At 42.4% G+C, this 26,594-nt stretch overlaps 1 protein-coding gene, 1 long non-coding RNA gene and 2 pseudogenes across 4 annotated transcripts; 2 read left to right on the top strand and 2 right to left on the bottom strand.

Annotated features, from left to right (window-relative positions):
• Nucleotides 1-672: 672 nt before the first annotated feature.
• On the bottom strand, nucleotides 673-3,485 carry LOC118984309 (polyadenylate-binding protein 1-like). Of its 3 annotated transcripts, none has more exons than XM_037042159.1 (2): nucleotides 3,376-3,485; nucleotides 673-3,194 (listed from the first exon to the last, which is right to left on the bottom strand). In XM_037042159.1, exons 1-2 carry the CDS (start codon nucleotides 3,463-3,465, stop codon nucleotides 888-890), a joined length of 2,397 nt encoding a protein of 798 aa, XP_036898054.1. In that variant the 5' UTR covers nucleotides 3,466-3,485; the 3' UTR covers nucleotides 673-887. The 3 variants fall into 3 exon arrangements, with proteins under 3 accessions (XP_036898054.1, XP_036898055.1, XP_036898056.1); XM_037042160.1 differs by having other exon boundaries at nucleotides 673-3,191; XM_037042161.1 differs by lacking the exon at nucleotides 3,376-3,485 and having other exon boundaries at nucleotides 673-2,758; nucleotides 2,961-3,033.
• A 3,746-nt stretch (nucleotides 3,486-7,231) lies between these two features.
• On the bottom strand, nucleotides 7,232-11,194 carry LOC118984311 (uncharacterized). Its single transcript, XR_005065901.1, has 2 exons — nucleotides 9,302-11,194; nucleotides 7,232-7,465 (listed from the first exon to the last, which is right to left on the bottom strand). It is a non-coding gene; the product is annotated as an uncharacterized LOC118984311 (long non-coding RNA).
• Nucleotides 11,195-11,223: 29 nt separating this feature from the next.
• Nucleotides 11,224-11,768, top strand: LOC118984617 (translationally-controlled tumor protein-like; annotated as a pseudogene).
• A 5,698-nt stretch (nucleotides 11,769-17,466) lies between these two features.
• Nucleotides 17,467-19,572, top strand: LOC118984616 (pre-mRNA-splicing factor RBM22-like; annotated as a pseudogene).
• The last annotated feature ends 7,022 nt before the right edge of the window (nucleotides 19,573-26,594 follow it).

Genomic DNA, 26,594 nt, shown 5'->3' with positions numbered 1-26,594 from the left:
AGCGCTGCCCCCCCCCCCTCCATTGGGCGACGCTGAAGCTTATCAGTGCTGTGAAAGCCTGTCCCTGCCCCACCCAGAGCTCTGCTTTGGTTCTGAGTCACCCAAAGTGGTATCTCGGGCTTCCGGCCAACTGCATCCACCCCCTGCACTTACCAGAGTTATCCCTTGACCCCATATGACTCTGGATGGCTCCTTCACCTTTGGCAGATCTTGGGGCGTTTATACCTCCTTGGGAATGTACTGTGACACTCTCTAAGGTGCTCCTGCTGGATGGTCTGCAGTAACTGTCCTCTTGGGAGTCCCAGGTTTTCAGGCCCTGACACTGAGCAGGTAAACACCTCTGTTCTCAGGATCCACCAGCCCCCTCTTTTCTCTCAGCTTTTGAGATCCTCTGTGTGCTCGGGAGGCACATTTGTCCCTTTGCGTTTTTCTCAGGCACTCTATCTCTGACTTCAAAGTATACACCTCCCTTTCCTCCTTACTCAAAAACCTAAAGCCTCCATAGATTTGAGGCTCTGAAGAAATTAAAGAACAATTTCAAGCCAGTTCCACTTTCTGTCCTGCCCCTGCTACTGAACAGGGTCTGGACCCAGAACGGGTCTGCTTTGGGCCTTCCAGTAGTGTGTGGGTTCTCGACTTCATGCAGGAAGGACTGCACAACGTGAGTCCAGGTGATTTTGACAGTATGTTTATTAAAGATGGGGCCAGTGAAACAAAGGAAGAGCTTAAGACAGAAGAAGGAACATGAGAGAGCCTAGGTAGGGCTGCTTTGGCTCTCCAAGAAATAGAAGTCACTGTAGAAGAAGTGAGCCCACTGGGAAGTCAGAAAAAGGGGGCGCTGGAGACAGGCCACCAGTGGCACTGTTGACTCCTTTCTGGACAGCCTCTTAACGTTTGTGGGCTTGTAGTACAGCTACAGCTTCATCCACTTTAGAACGGAGAGACTCTGGAGACTCAAGCATACGAAGAAGTTCTGAATTACTGATTTCCAACAACATGCCAGTGATTTTACCAGCAAAAGTAGGCTGCATGGCTTGAATGAAAGGAAAAAGCTGTTCACCTAACATTTGCTTTTGCTCTCGAGGAGGGGCAGATGCCAACATGGAAGCAGTCAGAGGCTCCTGACCTTGTTTGTGCACAGCAAGCTTCAGCATGGTAACTCGTGGCTGTGCATTAAGATGTTGAGGATTGAGAACTCCTGAAGCATGTTTGCACGGTGGAACAGTGCAGACAGGAGAAGTAGCAGCAGCAGCAGCAGCTGCAGGATGTGAACCCACTGTCTTTCTTGCGGTGTTAGCAACACGTTGTGTGGACATGACTCGTGGAACCTGTGAAGAAGCTGGTTTCATAGTACTAAGTGGTGGTCCAGGAGCAGCTGGGTGGATGGCACTGGGCATGTTTGGGAATGGACGAGGTCTGGCACCCTGAGCAGTCCAGTGAGGACTTGGTCTTCGTTGAGCCATTTGGCTAGGAGGGGAGTATGCAGCCCGATTCTGAGTCAGTGGGTCAGCTGCCAGCTGATAGGGGTTGATTTTGGGAGTGAGCATAGCTGTCGCACTCGTCAGTCTCTGCATATACTTGTTAGTGAGATGAGCCTGGCGCTTTTCTTTGCACGGAGCTAAAGCTACATACCATGGCTTGGTAGCCACAATTCTTCCATTCATTTCTGTAGCTGCTTTACTGGCTTCTTTGGCTGAGGAGAAACATACAAAACCAAACCCTTGGCTGCGACCACCCTTCGTCATAACCTTGGCACTAGTGATAGTACCAAATGGAGAGAACTCTTTCCGGAGACGTTCATCATCAATATGATCGTCAAGATTCGCCACATAGAGGTTAACACCCTGGTATCTGCTGACCTTGTCTTGCCTCTTCTCTTCCAATTGGCGCTTAAGTTCTGCCCGCCGTTCCACTTTCTTCTGAGCTTGGCCGACATAAATTGGTTTTCCACTGAGTTCCTTTCCATTCATCTCATCCACAGCTTTCTGTGCATCTTCATGTCTTTTGAAGCTCACGAATCCAAAACCTTTGGATTTTCCACTTTCATCCGCCATTACTTTCACACTCAAGACAGGTCCAAACTTTCCAAAGAGATCTTTAAGTTGCTCATCACCCATGTCTTCCCCCAAATTCTTGATGCAAACATTGGTGAACTCCTCTGTATTAGCTTCAAGGTCCATTTCTCGTTCTTTAGGAGCCTTATATTGTCCAACAAATATTTTGTGATCATTTAGAAGCATCCCATTCATTTTTTCCACAGATCGTTCAGCTGCTTCCTCTGTCTCAAAATGTACAAATCCGTAACACTTGGAACGATTTTCGTCACAAACCACCTTACATGAAAGGATGTTACCAAACGCAGCAAATGTATCATACAGTGCTCTTTTTTTAATGGCTTTGTCCAAATTTTTAATGAATATGTTGCCCACTCCACTTTTGCCAAGCAGTGGATCTCGCTGGCATAACATAAGGCGAAGTGGGTTGCCCTTCACAATATCAAAATTCATGGTCTCCAAAGCACGCTCAGCGTCTGCTGGCTGCTGGAAGCACACGTAAGCGCAGCCCAGGGAGCGACGGGTTATCCTGTCCCTGCAGATTCGGACGGCTAGGATGGGTCCCGCGGGGCTGAACTTGTTGTAGAGCATCCTCTCTGTCACGTCCCAGTGTAGGTTCCCCACGTAGAGCGTGGAAGGCGAGTGGCTGGGGGCGCCGGCATGCATCTCAGCAAGGCTGCCTGCAGGGCCACAGGCCACGGCCTCTCCGCTGGAGGGGAGCTCGTGTGAGGACCAGGGCCTGGGCCTCAAAGTGGGGAAAGGAAAGGGGGGGGGGAGAAGGGAAAGAGAGGGTGGGGGAGGGGCAGAGGGGTGGGGGAGGGGCAGAGGGGTCGGGGAGGGAAAGAGCCGAGTTGGCTGGGGAAACCGGGGCCAGCGGGACGCTAACCCACCGGGAGAGAAAGCTACGTACTCAACAGCCGCCGAGCAGGGTCGGTCCGCCGCCGCTGGTCGCTGGCTGTGGGCTACCGCCGGGAGCGAGGGTGGCGGGGTGTTCCTCCCGGGAGTGAGCCGGCCTCGGTGTCTGGCTGGGGAGCGAGGGCGCTGGTCCGTCTGGGCAGCGGGGAGGCCCCGGTCGCGGGGTCGCTCCGTAGCTTCCTTTTCGCAGCTGCTGCGAGGGCCGCGGTCCGGTCGTCTCGGCTGCTTCACTGGGTTATTTTATAAAAAGAAAGAAAGAAAAAATAAGTCTCTGGCCGGGGAGACGCGGGTGTCTCGTAATTTGCCAGAGGTGTTAAAAGATATTTTAAGATTTGGTGGGCGTATTTTAAAATAGTAAATGTGTGTTCCTGGCCCGGAGCACACACTCCGCACTCTCAGCGCTCACCGCCCTGGGGGAAGGCCGGTTAGTTTCATTTCTCAAGAATGTTATCAAGAGATTAGTTTCATTTTTAAAGAACCTCAGCAAGAAGGTCATTGAAGTGAAACCGGGACTTAGGCGGCTCCTTTGGGAGGGTTGGGGGAGAGGGAGAGACCTTTGTGACTCATCAGCTGATTGTAAGTTGCTCAGGTTGTTTGGCCTTGTTTCGTTACTCTGTCTCAGTTTCCCTTATTACACTTGTCAAATAATTTCTGTAGCTTGTTCCTATCCTGCCCTGCCCCCCAAATTATTTCAGAAGTTGCGGTAATGGCTGGGGAAAGAAAGAAAGCAAAATAATAATAATAATAATAATAATAATAATAATAATAATAATAATATGGAGGGGGGAATACTCAGACCCACACTCGTACAAATACATCACGTGTCAGCTGTAAACCTTAGTTCTTACATGTGTTGACTCATTTAATCTTCGCACAAAAGAGTATGATATCCATTTCCTAAGTGAGAAGAAGGCGGCTTAGGGAAATTAAGTTATGCGTTCAGGTTTCAAAAACTAGTACATAAGTAGAACTAAGAATGCAACTGGAAAAAGAAATACAGCCCTGACTGGTACAGTTCAGTGGGGTGGGCCTCACCCAGAACCTCACCCATGCGCCTGCGTCAGGGCGCGTGCCTGGGTTGCCGCCAGGTCCCCTGTTGGGGGATTGGGGGCTTGGGAGAGGCAACTCATGGGTGTTTCTCTGGCACATAATACTTCTCTCCCTCTCTTTCCCCCTCCCTTCCCTCTCTCTAAAGAATAAAATCTTTAAAAATAAAAGAAAAGAAAAACACAAAAAAGAATTCAACAACAGCAAAAAAAATCTTATCACCAAATCCATCCAAATTAATCACTCCGGTAACCTCTGCCTAACGATAAAGTTTCTTAAGATATAATAAGGTGGGACTTCCACCCGGATCTACTGACACAACAAGGAGTTTCACAAAGGTCTGCCATTTATGTAGGTATGGGGATTTTAAAGACGTGATTTAGCCTTGCTTGCTAGAGGAATATATACACATGAACTTTAACACGAATATTACCTCAAATATTTACTTTAAAATTACTGTGCATTAACTTTAGACTTTTTGAGGACAGAGTTAATATCTCTATCTCACCCCTGCCAAATGTCTAACATATTTCCTATAAAGAGCAAATAATAAATAGAAATGAATACCCCCACCTATAGATAGATCTGGGCAGTTACTCGCTGAGGCTCACTCCATGGGGGCTGGATGTTGGCATGGAGAAGGCAGACCAAGCTTCCTGGGAAAGCAAGGCCCTTAAAAACTTGCTCCTGGGAAATGTGCTTACCTTGAGTCACTAGTACGGTACTTTCTTATTTTAGGGGCACTCTGTACTACTGTTAATCCATAGTCTGGTAGGGTAGGCAGTCTGGCGCCTAACCCAAAGAAAGGCCAGGATAAACTGGGAAAGCACAGAAGACTGCCGTGCCCCATAGGAAAAGGAATTAGAATCTATGTATGGGATTCTTCAAAATTTTTATTCTCTTTGACTCAGTAAGTCTACTTCTGAACATGTAACCCTGAGGATCTTTTGATGTGTCAGCCTGGCCAAGCCGCAGCTCCTAGTTCTTCCCAAACACTTCCTGAGGTGTTACTGAGAAGGCGTTTTTCCGATGTGATTAAAGTCCGCCATCAATGGACTGCGAGTGAGAGAGATCATTCTAGGTAATCTCTGTGGGCCTTATTCAATCAGTTAAAAGGACTGAAATGCAGCTGAGCCTTCCCGGGAGGAATTCCGCGTGCAGAACAGCCCTGTCAGCCCATCGCTAAGCGCTCCAGACTGCTCTGCCTGGCAGCCGTCCCAACACATGGCACCCTTGCCTAGCTGGCCTCCAGAGTCAGATGAGCCAATTTCTTGCCACGAATGTCTTAACTGCGTATCTCCTACTAGTTCTGTTTTCCTAGTTGAACCCTGGCAGATACTCTAAGTCAAAGGAACCATCTGAAATCTGTGAAAATGTCAGGTACTAAGGTGTGCACGAGAGTAGTTTCATAACAGCGAGCTTCAATGTGCAGTATTACGGCCTTAACTAAAGTAGTAATGGCATAGTTGCTTGGATTTTTAAATTACACGCGTGACATTTTGGTAAACTTGTGTTTGATTTTAAATTTAAAATACATGGTTACAGTTATGTCAAAATAAATTTTTTTAAAAAGCCTAAAAGAGAACATGTATTAAAAGAGGCTGTCTTTGGGAGGCAGAAATATTTATTACACTTTAAACTAAGAAAAAATGAAGTAAATTTTAATCTTAAAAAAATCTAGCCATTTATGTTAATGCTGCACATTCCTTCACAATGGAGAACAGTTCCAAATATAAGTAATTCAAGAACTGCTTCTAACTTCAGAGATGATTTTTCAGAGAAGCTCATGCTTTAAGATTCTGTGCAATGACAACATATTCCTGCATAATACAGGAACTGGAATAAACGTGCAGACTTAGTAAGCTCTTTGGTTCCAGGACCAAGTGGCATAAGTGCCCTGAAGCCAGAGATCATTGCAAAGGAACAAATGAACAGTAGGGATTTTCAAACACTTTTGGCACTAAGCCCCGACAGCTTACGTTTGTTCCAGTCACGTGTTGTGATACTTTACACAGAGCGTTAGCAAATGTTTAATGTAACTAGTGCAGCCAGTCTGAAAAATTAGTACCTAGGAAGCACAGATGATTGCTATGATTCTCCTTGGTGAACTGCTGTCTGAAATTAGATGCTGAGGTTGATATTTTCCTATCAAAATGAGCCGTAATTTGAGCAGTTGCTGTAATAAGCCTCTATTTTAGCACAGATCAGTATCTATGCATGATAATAATAATAATAATTAACCGGTGCTCCTCACAACCCTACCCTCTTTTGCCATCAGCACTCCCCTCACACCCACCATCTGTGCGTGCCCTGGCGGCTCTGTGCACATACGTCTCCACATATCTCCCTGCTCTTAAGCTGTCTTTGAAAGTCAACAGTTTTTGTCAGAAAAGGAGTCAGAAAAAAAGAGACAGATGGAATCAGGGCCATAGACCCATGAGATGAAGTAAGTAGTTAAATCACTCTGATGTGTATGCAGAAAAAAAGGGACGAAATGAATTCTGTCTTGTAGGGTTTGTCCAATTAGAATAAAAACTTAGCCCTAGCTTCCACATTCAGTTATTGACCATCTAACCTACTATCACTTTTTTTTTTATTTAAAACGTTTCATTGCGGCAAAATTCAAGCAATGCAAAACATAGTATATCAACAATTTTTAATACAGTTCAATGGCATTAGGTTCATTCACATTGTTGTGCTACCAACCCCATATAATCACTTCTTAAACATATTCTATACATACCTTTAAACAGACATTAAATTGAAAGCACATACCCCTAGAACAGAAACCATTGCTTTATGTTATTTTATGTTTTATACTGTATGAGAACTCATCTTCCCTCATATATCATGCATACCTTTATTGTGAAAGTATGTGCATGTATTCATAGAAATACTGATATTTCAATAGGTCAACTTAAAAAATATATATCTTAAAGGCACAAGAATGCGGATACCAAATACAGGGTCAGGGGTACCCTCTTCTACTTGTCTTGTGTCTTTGGATCGTGGAGAGACTCCAGATCCTCAGATGTGAGAGGAGTCAAACTTTGGAGGATTCTGAGAGCGTCCAGCAGGGGTTAGGCCAGTCGTGTCCTCAAACCCTCAAACGCATGTGTGCTCCTTCCCCCAGCACTCCTGGGGGTACCCGCTCCTTTGAAAAAAACATCCTGGGGAGGCGTGCTGTTTAGTCAGTAATCCTGAACTCTGTGAGATCATAATCATAGTTTCATGCAGAAATTTTGGAAGAAGTCAATAAACTTTGGCGATGTGCTGTGGGCATGTGAGCTTGTTAAAGAAAACATGTAGTGATCGTGAAGAGTTGATGACAATTCTGGATCCTCTTCTCTGGGGCATCTGTTTTCATTTATATTCAGTTGTTCATCTGCTGTTCATTCTGGAAGGTTTATTGGTAGCATAGACATATTTAAGCAGTTGAATAGTTGAATCTACATAGAAAGTTAATATAGTTGATGGTCAGAAAAGATTAAGGCAATTCCCCCTTTAATTGTAGCCTTGTTACTTTTATTTATATTGAAACTCATTATGGATAATAATGTTAGTTTCTGGGGCAAGTGGCCATGCAGTGCTATGATTCCCAACCTAGAGTTTCTATGTCCTGAACGTAGACAATCCTGTGTCAAGGACTAATTGTGGGCTTTTACCTTGGAGCATCAGATAAACTTGCTCATATGTAAAGAATTGCATTTTATGTTAAGGCCAGTAAGGTTATTCAATAGAATGCCAAATTCGTTTGTGCACAAAACACCGGGTCACTTCAGGCTGCACCCGTGGACTGCTGGGGCTGCCCTTGACTCCTCCCAACCACTGCTCCTCCCCTCATTCAGTCCCAGGCGAAACACCAAAGGCACAAGACTGGAAAGCAAATCATTGGTAAATTGGACTTCATTAAAACAGAAACGTTTGTTCTTTAAAACAAAACACCACCAAGAAAATGAAAACGCGAGCCAAGAACTGGGAGAAAATCTGCACAACACATACCTCAGATGAAAGACATATCCAGAATATATAAAGAACTCTTAAAATGTAATAATAAGGGGACAGACAACTCAAAAAATGCCAAACTGTTCCCCTAGGTGGCCGTGCAATTCCTACCAGCAGCGTATGAGAGTTTAGTTACTAACTGTATGACATTTGGCAAGTCAGAACATCTCACTCCAATTCAAAAACAGTAGTAGAATGCAAAAAGTAGTCACAATGAAAGTCTTTCTGGGAAGCAATTTCCCCGCCCTTTGACACCTGGGAGACCTGGTGACTTTCTTGACCAACAGAATGCACTCCAAACAAGACGGCTGTGCCGGTTCCAAGTCTGGGCCTCGAGTGGTCTTGCAGGTTCCATTCTGGAGCTTTTAGAACTTGACATGACCACATGGATAAGCTTGGACTAGCGGGCTGGAGAATGAGAGATTCGTAGAGAGGCCCTGTTGTCACAGCGAAGTCCTTTATAGATTAGTAAGGCTCCAACTGACGCACCAGCTCACCACAAGGTCATAGAGCCCAGCCAAATCATCTAAACCTGGTCAAGACTAACAACCAGCCAGTGGAGCCCCTCCCCCACATCACTATCCACAGAATCGTGAGTTCCATTCAGGGTCGGTATTTTGAGCCACTAATTTTGGAGGTAGTTTGTTAATCACAATAGATCATTGATATATGATCCTAAATGAGCTATCTCATTTAGGAACAGGGATAACACAAGTATCTACCTGATGGGATTGTTAAGAGATGTATACATAATCCACTCTGTGCCCAGTTAGAGTAGGTGCTCAGATTTGTTAGCGATGATTATTGTTATTATTATTATTAAAGCTTATCTTGTGAAGGGAGGGGTTTTTCAAAAGTAGCACTTCCTGTGGCTAATGTGTTGCCTCATAGTCTGTAAAACTTCCCACTAGGAAAAAATGCGCATGTCGCCGGCTCCAGTGCTGCATTCCCGCTGCCCTGGCCACGAATTCCCGCTCGTGACGAGAAGGGTGGGGGAGCTTCTCCAGGCCCTGGGAGTTAAACGTTAGTGTGTCGCTGATAAAGAGGGGAAGAAACTCTATTGTTCTCCCTAGTCATCTATCAGCTCCTATTCTATCAGATTAAGAAAGCTCTTTGTCTTGTGTGGTATCGAGTTTGACCGAATAGAGGGAGGGAGGGATGCAGGGAGGGAGGGGAGTGTGGAGATGATATTCAGGAGACAGAGGTTCCCAGAGGACCAGGTAGAGCAAACTCGAGCAGAACACCTTATTGATTGTCATGACGTTAGCTGGGTCTCTTACCTGTATTCTGTTGAACGAGACTACAGATGACGATGCTCATTTGGACATGACATTCCAAATTTTATTTCAATGCATCTCCTCTTCATGCTCCCAAGACCTAAAATATAAAAGATACATTTAAAAAATATCCTGAAAAATATATTCCTAAACCTATAAAGCCTGAAAAAACACTAGTTCTTTTTCATCTTTCCTTAGTTTTTTTTTTTTGCATAATTTTCCGATTTTTCCCAGAGTCTTTCTCAGCAGTGCGGTAACTGTTACACTAACAAGTGTTAATGTAGTTCCTGTGTTTCCCCCAAAGGACTATAAAACTGCAAGACTTTTAGGATTTAAGGCAGGGATATAAATATTCCATGCAGGTGTTTCTAAATCACCTTCCACAATCTCAAACGATGCTATACTTGAATAGCTCTGACAAAATGTCTTAGGGTGTCATCTGTGTTTGTATCGAGTTATGTTACATCCAGAATAAATGCATAAAATAAAGCAAAGCCTGCTGACATATTTATTTTCAGGATAGTTCTGTCACATGAACTTTATAATCATATTTGAAAATCCAGCTGTGGAAAGGTATGTGTACTAGATAAATGGCTATTGGTCATTTGCCAGACCACAAAATTGAACTGTATATAGTAAAGAAAAATTCTAAACCAATGTTAGAACAATTCATCCTTTTAAGTTAAAATCATCAATTAAGCACCTAATTTCTGTCAATATCAATATAACAATCCTTTTTATGCCTATTAAAAATAAAAAAAGACTACAACATTTTTCTAAACTCCCCCTAAAAGTGATTTCTTTCCTGGCTTTTAAAAGTCTTGTCTTATCTTAAGTATTTCTATAAATATAAATGTCCTCTGTGCCCAGTGTAATCAATTTTCCATTGTCAGTAAATTCCAAAGAACTCTGCCTTCCACAAGAAGGATGCAATGTGGATCATTTCTACGAGCAAATGTGTTTGGTAGGGGAGGAATGTCTCCGTGTGTTCTAGACTTCAATTTCAGGAAGGTAACAGGTTCAATTCTAAGCATCATTTCCCTCCAATTAGGGACAAAATTGTGTTTGTTACTCCAAAAATACATTGCTTGAGCCACAATGTATGGATATGTTCAAGTCAAAAAAATTTCTATTTAAGCTAAGGCTCAATGTACTGAGGAAACGTCTGAACTGGAACAGTAAGTGGTCATGATTAGTGCTTACGTTGCCTGAGATCTTTGGCAGTTCACATGTGAAGTACATAAAATTTCTGCCTCTTGGAGACCCAAACCACTTGGGGAGACATTTTCTGTTATAAATATGCTCATAAAAATTTAAGTGAATTATATTTGATGAAAATATGGGAAAAATTATATGCTAGCAATTTGAGGAGTCAATAAATGCAGTGTGTGGAGCCAAGGCCTATTACATATGGCCCATGGAAATGTGTTTATAAGATGTGGCTGATGCAATTAATAGAACGAATCTAGCATGTTGCCAGTGTTGCATGTTCAAAGACTAAGAAAATGCTATCTCATTATTTTCCTTTTTTCCATTGCCATTGCTTTCTCCTACTCTACTGAAATGAATGACATGGTTCGGCTGAGCATGTATAATCAACACAGGAGTTGGGGTCTTAGATACAGGGACTTTATTTTCTCCTTATTTCCCCAGCTTAAACGGAACTCGGAGCTTTTAGACTACCAGCCCTATAAAAAACTGTCTTCTGTGCTCTATCCATCTCTCCCCAGTGCTTTACTGCTGGGCTGTTTCTTAGCTCCTCCCTCTAACAGTGTTTGACCCTTTCACTATGCTGGGTGTGCAACGCTTTCCTTACGTGGGACGAAGCAAGGATGGGCAACTTTGGTATTTCTGTAACATCTGGATTTTTCTCTGTCTTCTTTTCTCTCTGTCTTCTTTTCTGCTCGCTCTTCCCTCCCCACCCCCATACGCTCTGGCCGGACCAAGCGCTGGCTCTGAACTCAATCATCTACCGAGCCTTCATCAGCCATGAGGAGGTGTTCTCTGGCATCTACAAGATCCTTGAGACCACAGACAGGTAGTGTCTGGAGGTAGAGGGGAAGAGTCAGTAGGACAGAGGTACCACCGATGACTCGATTATTGTTGGCAACGCCACTGCTGAAGGCCTAGAGGGCGAATGTACTGAAAGCACAGTAATCACAGCTGTTGCTATTCCTAGGACCTACCATTTGCAGGAAGCCAGCTTCTCAGAAGAAGCTGACAGAAACTACATCTCAGATGACAGGAAAGCAAAGAGGAACTTGAAGAACTCAGACCAGAAAGACTAAGACGTTTTATGACAGGGGCTGCAGAACAAATGAAGCACATCCTTGCTAATTTCGAAAATGCTGGCTCTTGATGGATGTGCACATGCGCCCAGATGGCATGGTGGCTCTGCAGGACCACTGCGAGAATGGTGCGACCCCGCATGTGCTTCTCTATGGGTGGCTCAGAAATGGAAACATGCTAGCAGATTTCCCAACTGCTGCTGCTTTTTATCCACACACCAGGACTAGGATAAATGGGGCTGATGTTATTTTTGAGCTCTTCATTGATTTTGACTTTGATCTATTTGGAGCAGAGGCATTGTTTATAGGAAAAACACATCATACAGGTTGTCTAAAATGAAAATACATTTAAACTCATTTGAGAGAACACCTCTTAGTTTAATGTGCATTGAAACCCATCCTGTAGAGTGAGTGTTCCTGGAGAAGCTAGAGCCTGGTTGTGGGCCACTGGGGTAAAGTGTAAGACTGTCTTCAGATAGTGTCTACAGTGAAAACTGTTCCTGGGCTGGGATGTGAAAAACTAGGATCAAAAGTCTTAATTCTGAGTTGAACTAAAGGGAAAGACCATGCTCACCGCAGAAGCAATAACTGAAATGGATTCTGTGGACATTGCATCGCCTACAAACAGGAGTAGTTAACTGGAAGAGATCATCAAAAGAGTAAAAAGACAGTAATACAGTTGGGGGAAAATGTCAGTAACATATTTAAGTGAATGAAGTGGGTTTTCCATGTCAAGAAAGCATGTGCTTTCCTGCCTCCATAGCTCCCGTTTGTCATGACAACAAAGGAATATGAAAGCCATAAACCCACACGAAGGGTACAGGCCGGGGGCTCACAAGCGGAGGCTTTAACAGGTTTCTCAAACAGGGAAATCAGATGGGCACATGGCGCCGATGCAGCAGGAAGGAAAAGCCAAGGGTCAGGGGACACCCGCTGAAAGCCGTAGAGCTGGCGACGGAGCCAGCTTTCCGGGCAGAATGCCAGAGAGCCTCTGCACCAAATCAGTGAGCGCCACTGACACAGGAGGGTCTTAGAAATAGACACAGAGATTAAACACAGGAGAAATAAGGGTTTTAGAAATAAGAAATAGGGATTAAACACAGGAAAATCCCATGGTGGGTGGCATGGAGTAGCCCTTGAGAGCACCCAGCCCAGGTCGGAACAAGAAGATAGAGTCCTCCATGCGGGGAGATTCTAGGAAGAAAACACAAAATGATAGACTTAAATATTGTACAAACATATTGGTAGGATGGGTAGATAGGAATTAGCATGCTATTTCTTCCATGATAGTACAAAGGTAATGCCTAAAGTAGACGAAACAAGCAAAATGTATAACCATATTATTTAGAAATAGTTCTGGTGTAGCTCAGTGGATTGAGCGCGGGCCTGCGAACCACACGATCGCGATTCAATTCCCAGTCAGGGCACATGCTTGGGTTGCAGGCCGGTTCCCAGCAGGGGACTCACAAGAAGCAACCATACATTGATATTTCTCTCCTTCTCTCCTTCCCTTCCCCTCCAAAGATAAATGAATAAAATATATATATATATAAAGAAAGAAATAGTTAGACACCAGAAGGAACAGTTAAAATAGCCAGTTTTTTTCCTCTGGGGGTGTGAGGCTCAGGTAAAGAGCTATGGGGATCAGAAACCTATGTAATTGTCTTACTTTACTTAAAAAACTTTTTATTGTTTTTTTTTCAGTTACCATTTAGTTCCCTTATACAGTTCCCATTTAGTTCCTCACCACACTATTGTCCATGTCCATGAGTCTTTTTTTCTTTTTTGCTCCTTCCCTCTATCTCCGAACCTTCCCAGCCACTGAGCTGTCAGCCTGCTCTCCATCTGAGTCTGTCTCTATTTTCCTTGTTAGTTCAGTTTGTTCATTAGATTCCACATATAAGTGAAATCACATGGTGTTTGTCTTTCTCTGACAGCTTATTTCACTTAGCATAACATTCTCTAGGTCCACCCATACTGTTGCAAAGGAAAAACTTTTTTTACAGATGAGTAGTATTCCATTGTGTGTTGTCCACTCATCTACTGGTGGACATAATTGACTTACTTTAATTTAAAAAATTATGAGTAAATATTATGATGAAATAATATAATTTATGTACTAATTAGGAGAGATTTAAAAATATATATTCAATTGTGGTGAATGTATATTTACAAGAAAGATTCTTAGAGAAGAGTATAACATGTATGGATATAAATTCACAAATAGATAGCAGTTATCTTAATCACTGTATACCCTAAACACATATCCTAAGGAAATAATAACATTATCAGCGATTTACATATAGAAACATTTATCATGGCACTTTTTATATTTAAGAACTTTATAAACCAATACACAGTAGAGAAATGATTTGAAAGATTGTGGTATTAATTCCTGGCACACTGAAGAAGACCAAAAGTTTGTAAAATTTCCAAAAGAGGATATTTGTAGCTATTAAAATCCAGATTTTGCATTTAAAAGCATATTTAATGACATGGGAAGTGCTCATGAATTCCATAAAAAATAAAATTACACCTAAAATAGAATCTCCATTTGTAAATAACCCACACAATCCACATAAATACACACATAGAAAAAAAGGGAAAAATTATATATATCAAAATATTAACAAAAGTTATTTCTGGGTGCAATTTGCTCTTTGTATTTCTAAAAAATTTCAAAATGACAATATAATGAACACGTGTTACTTTACATACTTTTAAAAAAATGAATGTGTTACATACTCAGAATAAAAACAAGATTGTATATACTTATGTAGTTATTTTAACAGGAAGTATAAAAGCTGAAACTATAATAAGTGTTCTTATCTAAAAAATTTGAGTTTACATATTCCTTTTGACCTAAGGGTAGAGGATGTTATTTGTAACTCATCTAAACTCATGTTTAAAAATTTAACAAGACAGTGCAGTAGTCTATTTTCACCATAAATCTATCTTGAGCAAGAATGTTGATAACCTGAGGTTAGCTAAAACTCATTAGCATTTTTCTTTACTAAATCAGAGAACAGCATAATCCAAACAGTCTTATCAGTTTTCTAGACCCCACCCCCTGTCTCCCCACCAAACCTCCATGGACTGACTACCTTTTGAACTTTTTCCCTTCAGTTTCTCATAGCATAAAGTTTTTAGTTCCCATGAGTAAAGTGCATTCTCAAAGCTATAAAGTGTGAGAACATTATCCTGGAAGCAAAATGTTATTGTTAAACTATCAAATATATTTTAACATTGTCTACTTTATAACATTTATAAACTTGAAGGTATATCAGAACAATTTAAAAACACTTGTCTCCTTTAACTTTTACAACTTAAAACCAACTAAAACTGCACTGAAAGGAGGAAAGCTAACAACTTAAAAAAATGCTTATGACTAACTCCTGGTAAAACTGTATTTATGTGTGTGTGTGAGTGTTTGACCAAAGTGCTTTTCTGTGTGCTTCCCTACTCATTCTGACTCACCTTCCTGATAAAATGGGAAACTATAATTGTTATAACTTTTTATATCCTAATCTTAAATGCTAATACTTTGTAGTAAGTTTTTCTATGTAACAGATTTTAAAAGCCTTTTAAAATTCATATTGTTAAATGATAGCTTGGGCCTACAAAGTTATGATACCTTCTACACAGAATTTAATTTGCCCTGGCTGGTATAGCTCAGTGGATTGAGCTTGGGCCTGTGAACCACACGATCGTGGTTCAGTTCCCAGTCAGGGCACATGCCTGGGTTGCAGGCCAGTTCCCAGCAGGGGACTCATGAGAGGCAACCATACATTGATATTTCTTTCCTTCTCTCCTTCCCTTCCCCTCTAAAGATAAATAAATGAAATGTAAAATAAAAAATAAAAAAGTAATTAGTTTGAGTTGTACAATAATAACTTCTACATGCATCAAAGTGTCATGGTTAAATATCATATTAAGTAATTCTTTGCCATGATAAAACAAGTTTTAAAATGTTTGATTTTTTTCCTATAAAATACAATTTCCTGGATACATCATTATCCCCACAATGCCTCTAATAATAATATGCCTCTAATAATAACAGCAGAATATTGACTCATGCAAATGAAAAGTCTATAGGTCATCCTGGCTTTGAAAGAAGCTTTCACTGGCATTTCACTGTCTTACCTTTTGAGATATTGGCTTCTTCTCTGAGGTTCCATGTGGCAGTTTTTCATTCAGGCACAAATAACTTTATCAAGTCCAGTTTCACATCCTCATACTACACTGTACAGAGTAAGGGAGTCTCTTCTGGTAACCTACTGTGGAAAAAGAAAGACGTTCCTCTTTCTCAGAAGGCCAAGCTCCCAGCCTACAGTTGCCTACTCATCTCTCAATCAGTGGCTGGGAATGTGTTGAATGAGTGAGTCCATATCTGAATTCACTTCCATTTAGAACTACATAGCTCAGAATGGGAAGGTGATGTCGCCATCAAGAAACTTGGGCAAATTCCGTAAATGAAAGGAAGTGCAAGAGTGGATAGCAAGTAAGTGTCTACTATATCAATCACAATTACATAGGTGATTTCATATTAATAATTGTTATGCTTCCTCACTTTTCAGAGAAAACAACCAAGACAAAAACACAATTCAGTAGTCTTTAATTCTATGAACAAAATGAACAAAGTAACACACTTTTGACTTGAATCCCAGGTCCCAGGTTGACGAAGCTACACACCCTGCCTTTCAAGATCATTGGAAGAATGGAGAGGCAGAGATGATCCCGTGACGTATCAATGATGATTTTAGGTAGTATTAAGAACAAAGGTTGTATCTGAGCCCCTTAAAAGAACTTTGTGAAAATACTGCTAGAAAATTATGCAGAAACTAAATTGTTGTTTAGGGTAGCATGAGGACACTACTAAATTCACATATGAATTTGTGATAAATAAATTCACAAATAAATCAGATATGAAGAGCCTATCCAACAAATCAATGCATTTAGTTAATTCAGAATTCTAGGTTGGAGACTATTTATTCTATGGGACCCATTGACTTTCCATAGAAACACTGCCAATATTCTTTGGTGACTATAATCCATTCAAGACAGAAAGACCCTTTCTTTGCCTTTCCACACCCAGCCAGTCAACAGAGGATTCGGCATGCGTAGTATTTCTCTCTTCTGTCTTTCCTTTATCTCCAGTGCTATTTCTTTACCCCGAGCTCCATTTCTCTTCTGGACACGAACAGTTCCCTAATTGGGTCCTCCTGTCTCCAGCTATGTCCTCTTTGAATTCGCCTTCTAAAACACCACTAGAGTCATCTCTCTAAAGTGAAATTCTTGTCCTCATGGCTTTTCATGGTTTTGCAAGGTCAGGCTATTTAGAAGGATATACAAGATTCTACCTCCCCAGGTTCATTTCTCACCAATGGTCACTGCCAGTTTTTTTAGAAATTTCATGCAATGCTACTATGCATGCTATAAATATTCTTGTGTATTCTTTAAGTACTTGTGAGAGAATTCATTTAAGATATATGCCATAGTGGGTTGCCATAGATGTGGTGCACATCTCCACCTTTATAAGATTTTTCCAAATTCTATGAAAAGTGGTTGTACTGACTGCACTCCTGCCAAAAATATTTAAGACTTCCTGCTTACAACCTTAACAAAACTTAATTGTTTGACTTTTCAGGTTTTATAAATCTAGTGTGTATCTATCTCATCAATATATTTTCATGTGTCTATTTCTCATTCAGGACTCTTTTTCTCAGTAATTCTTAATATCTTTTATACTTTGTTCTATTGTATTACTCTTATTTATTTATAGATGTTCTTTGCATATTCTGAATACTAGTCTGTCAATTATTTCTACTAAAAAAACTTGATCTTCTTCTTCCCACTTGGAAGCTTCCACTGCCCCCGGACACTCTCAAGATGGCGACTTCTCTGGGTCCCAACACCTACAACAGGCAGAGCTGGGAGGTTGCAGGCTTTCCCATTCTGTGCCAGATGTGTCTTGGAGAAAACCTACATATCCCAATAACCAGAGAAAAGTATGGAAAAGAATGCAAAACCTGTGCCAGGCCATTCACAGTGTTTCGCTGTTGGCCTGGGGTTTGTTTGTGTTTCAAGAAGATGGAAGTGTGTTGCAGACCACTCTGCCTGGTTCTAGGAATTGTATCTCAACCCCTTATGGCTAAAGGTGAGGGACCACCTCTGGAATCCGAGCCAAAGGAGACAAAGCCTGTCTCTAGTAGCAAATGCTGCCTCAGTGTCCTCTCCCTGCCCCCAAAGCTTGGTCGAAAGTCAATGATGGATAAGACCCCTCAAAGCGGGGGGCAACCTAAGCCAGACTGGATCACTTGGGAGGCCTTCATGGAGGACTTGGAGGGGCTGCAACAAGGAGCAATGGACTCTCGCCCCCTGGCTTTGACATAGTCTGAGTCCCCATGTCCTCTGAGAGAAGTGCTTCCTGGCTCTAATCCCCTTAAGCCTGAATACCTGTTGGGGAGGGGTGCTGCTCCTTGCTTTGCTAGAGCGTGTCCTGGGGAAAAATCTGGCATCACAAAGACTTCCCAATAAACCTGTGAAATCTGCTCTGCTAAGAGTGCTTTCATTCTATGTTAAGGATTTGAGCAAGAAACCCTAAAACTCCGTTCCTGACAGACTGACTCATAGTAAGCCCTCAGATTTCTTCGAAATGTTATCTACTGTTTGATCCTTGCCACCCTGTATTCCTGTGTATTAGAATCCAATAAAAGACTATGGATGAAGGGGCTTGGGGCCTTTTTTCTCCTCGGAGAAACTGGCTGCTGCTGGCCTTTGTCTCCCCTGAGAAACTGGCCATCAGCCCACGGCCTTTTCCCAGCAGGGAAGATGGCCACCCCTCCTCTCCAAGCAGATCATGTCATGTCTCAGCCATGATTCACTCTCATCCGTGCCAACTGGGGGGGCTTGTGAGGGAAGTCGCCCCCACAGAAGTGTGCCAAACCAGTAGTAAATCAAAGAATATCTGTGGGACCTGCCTCTTGGATCTAAATCATGGCCTGCCCATCCAGGTTCGTGACACAGGGTTGTCTTTCAAGGAAGACATGCCAAGGTCAGATGTCAACAAACAGTACTATCCACAGAATATGGAGAGGGAGATTGCTAACCCTGATGGAGCACGGCCAGTCGGCATGCTGGGGAAACACACTCTCTGGTGACATGCTGCTCAAACTGGCCCAGACCGCACCCTGTTACAAAAGGAATCGGCCCCACATTTGTTCCTTCTGGGTCAAAGAAGAATGTGAGAGAGAAGGGAAGTGTCCAACTGACATGAGAAGCCTGCAGATCCAGATGACCCTCTTGCCGATCAGAACATTAAAGACGGATGTTACGGAATCAATGACCCTGTAGCAGATAGGCTTCTGAAGTGGGCTTCAATGATGCCTTGTACGGACTCATCAGAGGACAAGACTGTCACCACACTATGTTGGTGGCCTAGGTCGTACCATTACTGAGACAGATCTAAGAGATCATTTCTGCCATTTTGGAGAGATCCAGATGATCACCATTGTACAGTGACCTTTCATCCAGTTTGCCATAAGGCAGGCTGCAGAAGTGGCTGTGGACAAGTCTTCTGGTAAGTTGATTGTCAAGGGCGGTAGACTCAATATGAAATGGGGAAGGCCCCAAGCAGCCAGAGGAAAAGAAAAAGATGACAGAGCCACAGAGTCTGGGATCAAGCTAGAGCCTGTACCAGGCCCTCCAGCTCTTCCTCCTCTTCCTCCTCTTCCTCCTCTTCCCGCAGCAGAAGCAGCCTCTGCCTACTACTCCAACTCACCCGCTAGTGGCCCTCCAGCCGTGGGGAGCACTGCTCTGCCCCCACCCTCTCGTATTGCCCTTTCCCCACCTCCAGATTTAGGGCCACACATGTTCCACCCAGTGAGACCACCTCCTCCTTTCATGAGGGATCCAGGACCAATCCACTATCCCTCTCAGGACCCTGAGAGAACGGGGGCTCATGTCGGGCAACACAGCAGCTCCTAGCACGTTGTCATCATTCTGGGGACCTACAGAAGACAGGGTGCTTAAAAGTCCCAATAAACAAATCTTGGAATGAATATATTTTTCCTTCCTTTGTAGTTTCCAAGGTAGCTGAATGCATTCAGATGTGGGCAGTCAGAGAATGACAGCCGTTATTTGATTGATAGACCTCAAAGAAGCTGTCATTAACACTTCCGGTTACTACTATAATATTCCTAGTAAAATCAATGCTTGTTCTCCTTACTTCTAGGGGAATAAGCAATGGGGTGAATTGGAATAGCCAACGGAGTTACCATCCCAACTATACGTTCATTTTGTGTTATTTTTTTTGAGGAAAAATGTTGACTTTCAGTAAAAACCTTTTGACCATTTTTACGTCCTTGGGTATTTTCCTTTTTATCATCCAACAATAAAAGATGACTAGTATTAATAATCATGGTAGTGGCATGAGTGTGATTTAACACGTCTGCAGTCCCCCCCTAGGAAAGGCACGTGGAAACCAGCAGCCGGCACACCCTGGGCCTCTCCTCACCTTTCCTCTCACTGCTCACCGACGAAGGCTCCTTCGGCTGGTACTTTTACCTCCCCACACCTATCCCAGGAAAGGGCAGAGATAAAAACTCCTTTTTATTGCTATCAACTGGATGGAAACAAATGCCACCAAGTTGTGCATCATTGAAGAAATCTGGTGCCCGGGATGAGATTAGTTTAAAGAACTCCCTGTAAAACACGTTAACAAACTGTGAAACGAAAAGCACCGGAGTGCGTTTGAACAGAGTGCGTTTGGCCGACAGCAGGAACTCCGATCTTCAGCACTCACCTTTGTGGGTCTCGTTTTAATTCCCCGCCTCTGGGCAGGGGACTTGGTTTGGTCTTAGAATGTTTGGGTGTAATTGAATTGTAGATGGAAAAAAATGATGTTCTGTTTTGTTTTTAAAAAATTAAAATGGGTCAATTAAAAAAAAACCCAAACTTGGTGTCTGCTTTCTCATCTCACATTGTCTTTTGATGAGAATATTTTGGAGGGATTCTCATTTTTGTTTCAGTGGTGAAATCACATGGGGAGAAATCACACAAAATATTGTGAATGGAGAATGAGGTGTCAACGTGAAGTCACAGAGGATGAGTGTTCAGAGGCCCTGAAGTTTTTTTGGAACTTGCATGTTTTCGACGAAAGCCCTCCAGTAACTTCTGGAACCTCCGAAGGTTCCATGGTGCCTCGTTTGAGAACTAGTGCCCTGGGCCGAGCTTCTCTGTGCAGGGGAAGAAACCAAGGCTCAGACAGGTGCAGGAACTCTGGTAGTTGCCTGGGGCAAGTAGGAAAGGCTGGGGCAATATGCTGGAGTGGAGGGGCTGTGGGGGCAAGGGGCTGTGGGGCTGATGTGGTTGGTGGTCTGGATCTTACAGGCCTTGTTCTCCAAGGCCACACCAGCAGTTGAGCCCCACAGATATGCAAACTGAAGTTTTCATTCCGTGTACTCTCATACCTAACCTCGTACCCGTGGCATCCAGACTTCCAGCTCACCCTCTCAATCTTGTTGGCTCCATCAGAGGAGGAATGTGAGCACTGGAACCATTTTCTTCATGTGCTTTATTAGGGAAAACGAGGGCTGACAGAGGAGGCAGACTGGGTAAGAACAGTGCAGAAATTGTGTGGAAGTGGGAAGATCTGGCCATTGTTCATCACTGGCAGTTTGATCTTTTGTCAGCTGAGGCAGAAAAGGCTTTTCAGGCTGTAGGTGGAAAAGGAGGCCATCTCCAGTGCGCCTACAACAGCTGACCAGCTCTCTGGAGGAGGAGGCTGGGCTTGACGGCCAAGCAATAACCAACACTAACTGTGTCTCTAGATGATCCTGTGTCTTGTCCATATGAACATCTAGATCGTCTTTTGAGATGCAAAAAGGTGCTGATTTTGGTGCTGTTAAACCTCTCTAATAATGAGAGCATTTTCTCAGACGGGTCCAGACACTTGTCCCTCAGCATAGACACCTGGACTTTGTGGGCACGGTGGGGGTGGGGCAGTCATGAGCCCCAGCTGCATCTCCGTCACACAACTGTGCCCGCCCACACTGGCCTCAGCTTCAGGTGACTGATTCTCACAGCCTTCGGGCTTGGAATTCCCACATGGCCACAAGGTAGTTTTCTCCCCCTCCTCTGTGAGATTTCTGTGGTCTGTATGTCTGTGGTTCACTTTACTCATCAAATTGATGAGCCAATAAATTCCCTTTCATGCTTAAGCCAATGTAAGTGATTTGTTAGATGCTGGAGGCGGAGGATACCTCCAACTACCCTCCGACCTCACATTTGCAGGGCTACCTTCAGTGTGAACAACCGATCCTCCAGGAAGCCACCTTCTTTTCTGCCAGTAATTGAAGTATTTAATTTTAATGTCAAATATATCTATTTTTAACTGTTTCAATTGCAGTTGACATTCAATATTAATTTTAGCTTCAGGTGTATTTTTTCTCATGGTTTGTGCATTTTGTGTTTTGAGAATCATCTAAAATTTGATAACCAGGCATTATAAAACTAGTTACTGAATAATAAATACATTTTCTCCCCTCTAATCAGTAATGCAGTGTTTGTCTTTTATTATATAGAAAGCCTGAGAGCTCTCTACTCTGCTTAAAAAGCCAATTTGTCTGCCTTACGCTACAATTGTTTCAGTTTTAATTACTCTTACAATTACTAGTTTTACAATAATTTTACCTATCTTATAGGATCAATCTCCATCTTGTTTCTCTTCCTCAAAATTGTTATCTTTGGGCCTCTTTCTAATTCTTTATAATGTTAAACTGGAATTAATTGTAGTAAAATTATAAACCAGGTGAGAATGAACAAGCTTTATTCAGTCTTCCTAATATGAAGATGGTATGTCTTTCCATTAATTTGTTCCCTTTAGTGTTTTTACTTTGTATAAGTGTTATATTTTTATACATGAGTTTCACATATAACTTAAATTTTTTTAAATTATTGATTTTAGAGAGAGCAAAAGGAGAAAGGGGGGAGAGAAAAAGAGAGAGAGAGAGAGAAATATCAATTTGGTGTTCCACCTACCCATGCATTCATTGGTTGTTTCTTGTATGAGCCCTGACGGGGGATCAAACCCACAACCTTGCCATGTCAGGACAATGTTCTAACCAACTGAACTACTCAACACATACAGGGACACATACAATAAATGTTTTATTACATATGGTCCTATGTACCACTTAATTATCTGTTTCCTTTATACATATAAACTTCAATTCATGGCTCCTTTACATAAATAGTTGATTTTTTAAAATATTTATTTATTTATCTTTAGAGGGGAAGGAGAGAAGGAGAGAAATGTCAATGTATGGTTGCCTCTGGTGAGTCCCCCCTGCTGGGAACTGGCCTGCAACCCAGGCATGTGCCCTGACTGGGAATCGAACTGCGATCGTCTGGTTCGCAGGCCCGCACTCAATCCACTGAGCTACACCAGCCAGGGCGATTTTTATATATTGGCATAATATCCCCAAATTCTAAACATTTGCAGTTTATCTGGTTGTTCTACATAGCGCTTGGCATTGCCCCTGTGAACGTTAGAACACAAATCTATTTTTGGACATGCATTTTCACTTCTCTCAGTAAAGCTAGGAGTGGGATGGCTGGGCCACATGACAAAGTTATGTTTAACTTGAGGAGAAACTGCTAAACTCATGGAATTATGGCTTAAGTTGGTGCAACTGTATTGTATGTGAATTATTCCGCAATAAGGCTGATGAAACATGTGAGGGGAAAAAACTGAAGGCCTCAGATTTTTACGAATCTAAATTGACTTTGGGGAATGACTTTGGGGAAGCAAATGACTTTGGGGAAGCTGCTGTTTCAAGCAAACTTAATACTCTGAATTTCTACTTCCTCGTTTGTCCAGTAGGAATTTCCCTTAATTTCTTGTGATAAATACTGTATTTTCTGTAGAACATTTAATTTATTGCAGGAGTTTTTTACATCTTGTTTGTCATACTGCTGTAAGCTGCAATCATTTCTTCCCTAAAACTTCACCGGCTTTTAGTGCTTTAAATGAGACCTAGGTACCTTTTTGTGTAAACTTGAAAAAATATGGTAGTTCATCTAATTTCTTCACTTTTTTATTGGGAGAAAGAAACTCATCCTATGAGTTTCTACATTGTATGAGCTCATAAATATTAATGTTTACAGCATGGAGAACAGTGTTAAAAGTTACCAAGTTGGAAATTAATGGTATATTATCAAACCCACTTAAATACATCAACAGACCAACAATTACCAGAATCTGGAAACAAAGCAGATAGGAGACGGCTGCTCTCGGGCTTGTACAGGGCTTGCACAGAAGGTGCGTCTGGCGGAAGACAAGCTGTCGGGGGAGCTTATGAACTCTTGTGCTCTCTGCCTCCCGCTCACTGCCCCAGACCCGGTGCACCCGCTGACGATGCTGCCCAAGACTGTATTCAAAACTTAATATGCCTTCTCCTACTTCTCAAATTAGGTTGTACTTGATGCATTTTTAAAAAGATCATATATCACTGAATTTGAATTTAAGTGTAAAATATGGATTCTTAGTGATCACTTTCCATGTATTTAAAAGAGGACTGTGACATAATATTGACTCACTAGGTCAGAAAGGGACTCCAGATTTTGTATTTCTATTTAAGATCCTACTCAGGACCAATTAATTAGGCAAGGCATTAGACTAAAGATAAGTGTAGAATTTCCCCCAACTCAATACAGATACTAAGTCAAAGATAATCCTTAAATCGATGTTCTTATTTAAGATATTCTTATTTATTTTTACAGAGAAGGGAAGAGAAGGAGAAGGAGGGAGAGAAACATCAATGTGTGGCTGCCTCTCCTGCGTGTCCAACTGGGGACCCAGCCCACAACCCAGGTGTGTGCCCTGACTGGGAATCGAACCAGTGACCTTTAGGTTCGCAGACTGGTACTCAATTCACCGAGCCACTCTAGCCAGGGCAAAGATAGTCTTAAATTGGAAGAAATACATTCTCTCAAATCCCACTTCCCTCCATCTCCACTCTCATCCTAATCCGAGTCCCCCTTGCTATCTATCTTTCTCAGGTTGTAACAGCCTCCCAAGTGGTTTTTCTGCCTCCAGCTTGCCACCTCTTGTTTATCCTCCACGTAAGCACTAAATAATCCTTCAGAAACTATGATATTCAGCTGCTTAAAGTTTTCAGTAAGTCGACTACACACTGCCTCTGGGGCCTGTGGAGTGACCCGGCCGCTGTGACGTCCTCCTCCACCCACACACACTCAGTAGCTGCACCTAGTGCTTCTTTCAAATAACCTTCCTCACAAGCCTTTGTTCATGCTGGTCCTTCCGTTTAACCCTCTTCCCTGGCTCTCCCTAGTCACCCTTTAGGATTTGGATTTAGGTTGTTACTTCCTTTTAGAAGACTTCCCTCCACCCCAGATAAGTCAGAGGCACCATATTCCCTTTTAGTTCTTACTAGACACTGTTGCTTAACTCTTTCCTGCTCAGCTGTTAGGTCTGTGAGCACAGGAACCATGTTTATCTGGTTCTGCTCCTGCAGCCAGTGCCTGACACACTGGCTGGCACCTAGCACACACTTCAATGGACTCCCATTGTAAATTCATCCACTAACATGCCGACAAAGAATGGTGTCTCTCTTCCAGAACACATGCTGATTCTTTCTTTTTCAATGCATTCTTCCCATAAATATCACACAGCATGAATGGCCAGACTGCAGCTTTCAACTTGATATATCCTATTTATCTGGAAACTTGACATAATTTATAACTTAATTATAATTTGATATTCATGCAGCCAACAAATAATTAAGAACCAGTTCGTAACGAAGGAAGGAAAACATACACAAATGCCAGGCACTAGTAAAGGCCGGAAGAGTGACTGAAGACTGAAAGGCAGAACATTGGAGATGAAAGTCATATAAACAAGTAATAGCCATGAAATCAGTGTAAAAGTCAAAAGTATAAACAAGCCACTAAAGAAGAAAAGAGACAGAAGCATATCATTTGGCTTGGATGGTTGAGATGAGAAAAGCCGTTCCAAAGAAGCGAGTGTCTCACAGGATGAGTAAAAACTCGCGGGATGGAAGGGAAGGTCATTTTCAGCAGAAGGCAAAGTGAGCGAAAGCACGATTTGCAAGAGAACTATGTATACGGAGTTATAGAAGTGTAGAAGCTGACACTGGGGAGGTAGATGAGACTTCAGAGAAAAGGATGCGTTGTCCAGGGTAAGATGTTTGCGCTTTGCTCAGTAGAAATAAGAACACTTAAAAATGTATTGTAAGCAGCAGAAAGGCATAACCAAATGAATGTGCAAGACCACAAGAAGGAAGATCAGTGCATCGTACAAGCAAAGAATGAGAAGAGGGAATGCAGTGTCACGGGAAAGGAGGTAAACAGATGCAATGAAACAGTGTCAGGAACAGGACTTGGTGGGACGGTATGAGGAGCAGTCATTACCTCTGGTTGAGGTTCTCCACAGCAACTATCACTAAAACGAAAACAAACCGCCTGAATTACGGCAGACAAAGAAACGCTTCCTTCCTTCCTTCCCGAAGTCAGGGGATGAGAAAAATGAATAGTCGGTAATGGGTCGAAAAATGATCATTCCTGGCCTCATTCTAATTTGAATGAATAATTTTACATTTATAACTACCAGTAACAAGTTCATCACATATTTTAAAACTTTTAAAAATAAATATACTAGCAGAGATACGTTCGTTCTTAGAGAATCTCAGAAGTTTCAGTGACATCAAAATAATAACAGGAGTAGACACATTGTCTACTGAGGACCCAGAAAGAGAAACATTTACTGGGGTAAATTTTAATGGTAAATTACAAAAGTAAAAGGTAAATGGTGGGAGCAGATAAGGGAACTTATGGTCCAGTCACAGCAACAATCAAAGGGCATTTAAGGCACAGGTATAGAATAATTCTGGTAGGTATCCACAAGTGTCTTTCAGGATCTCAACACCAGTCAAATGGAAGAGCTCCACCCAGTGATTAAATACGCT

This window comes from Sturnira hondurensis, unplaced genomic scaffold (assembly GCF_014824575.4).
Source record: "Sturnira hondurensis isolate 20B ecotype Veracruz unplaced genomic scaffold, ASM1482457v3 Scaffold0003693, whole genome shotgun sequence".
Lineage (NCBI taxonomy): Eukaryota > Metazoa > Chordata > Mammalia > Chiroptera > Phyllostomidae > Sturnira > Sturnira hondurensis.
This window is presented reverse-complemented; position numbering and strand designations above follow the sequence as displayed.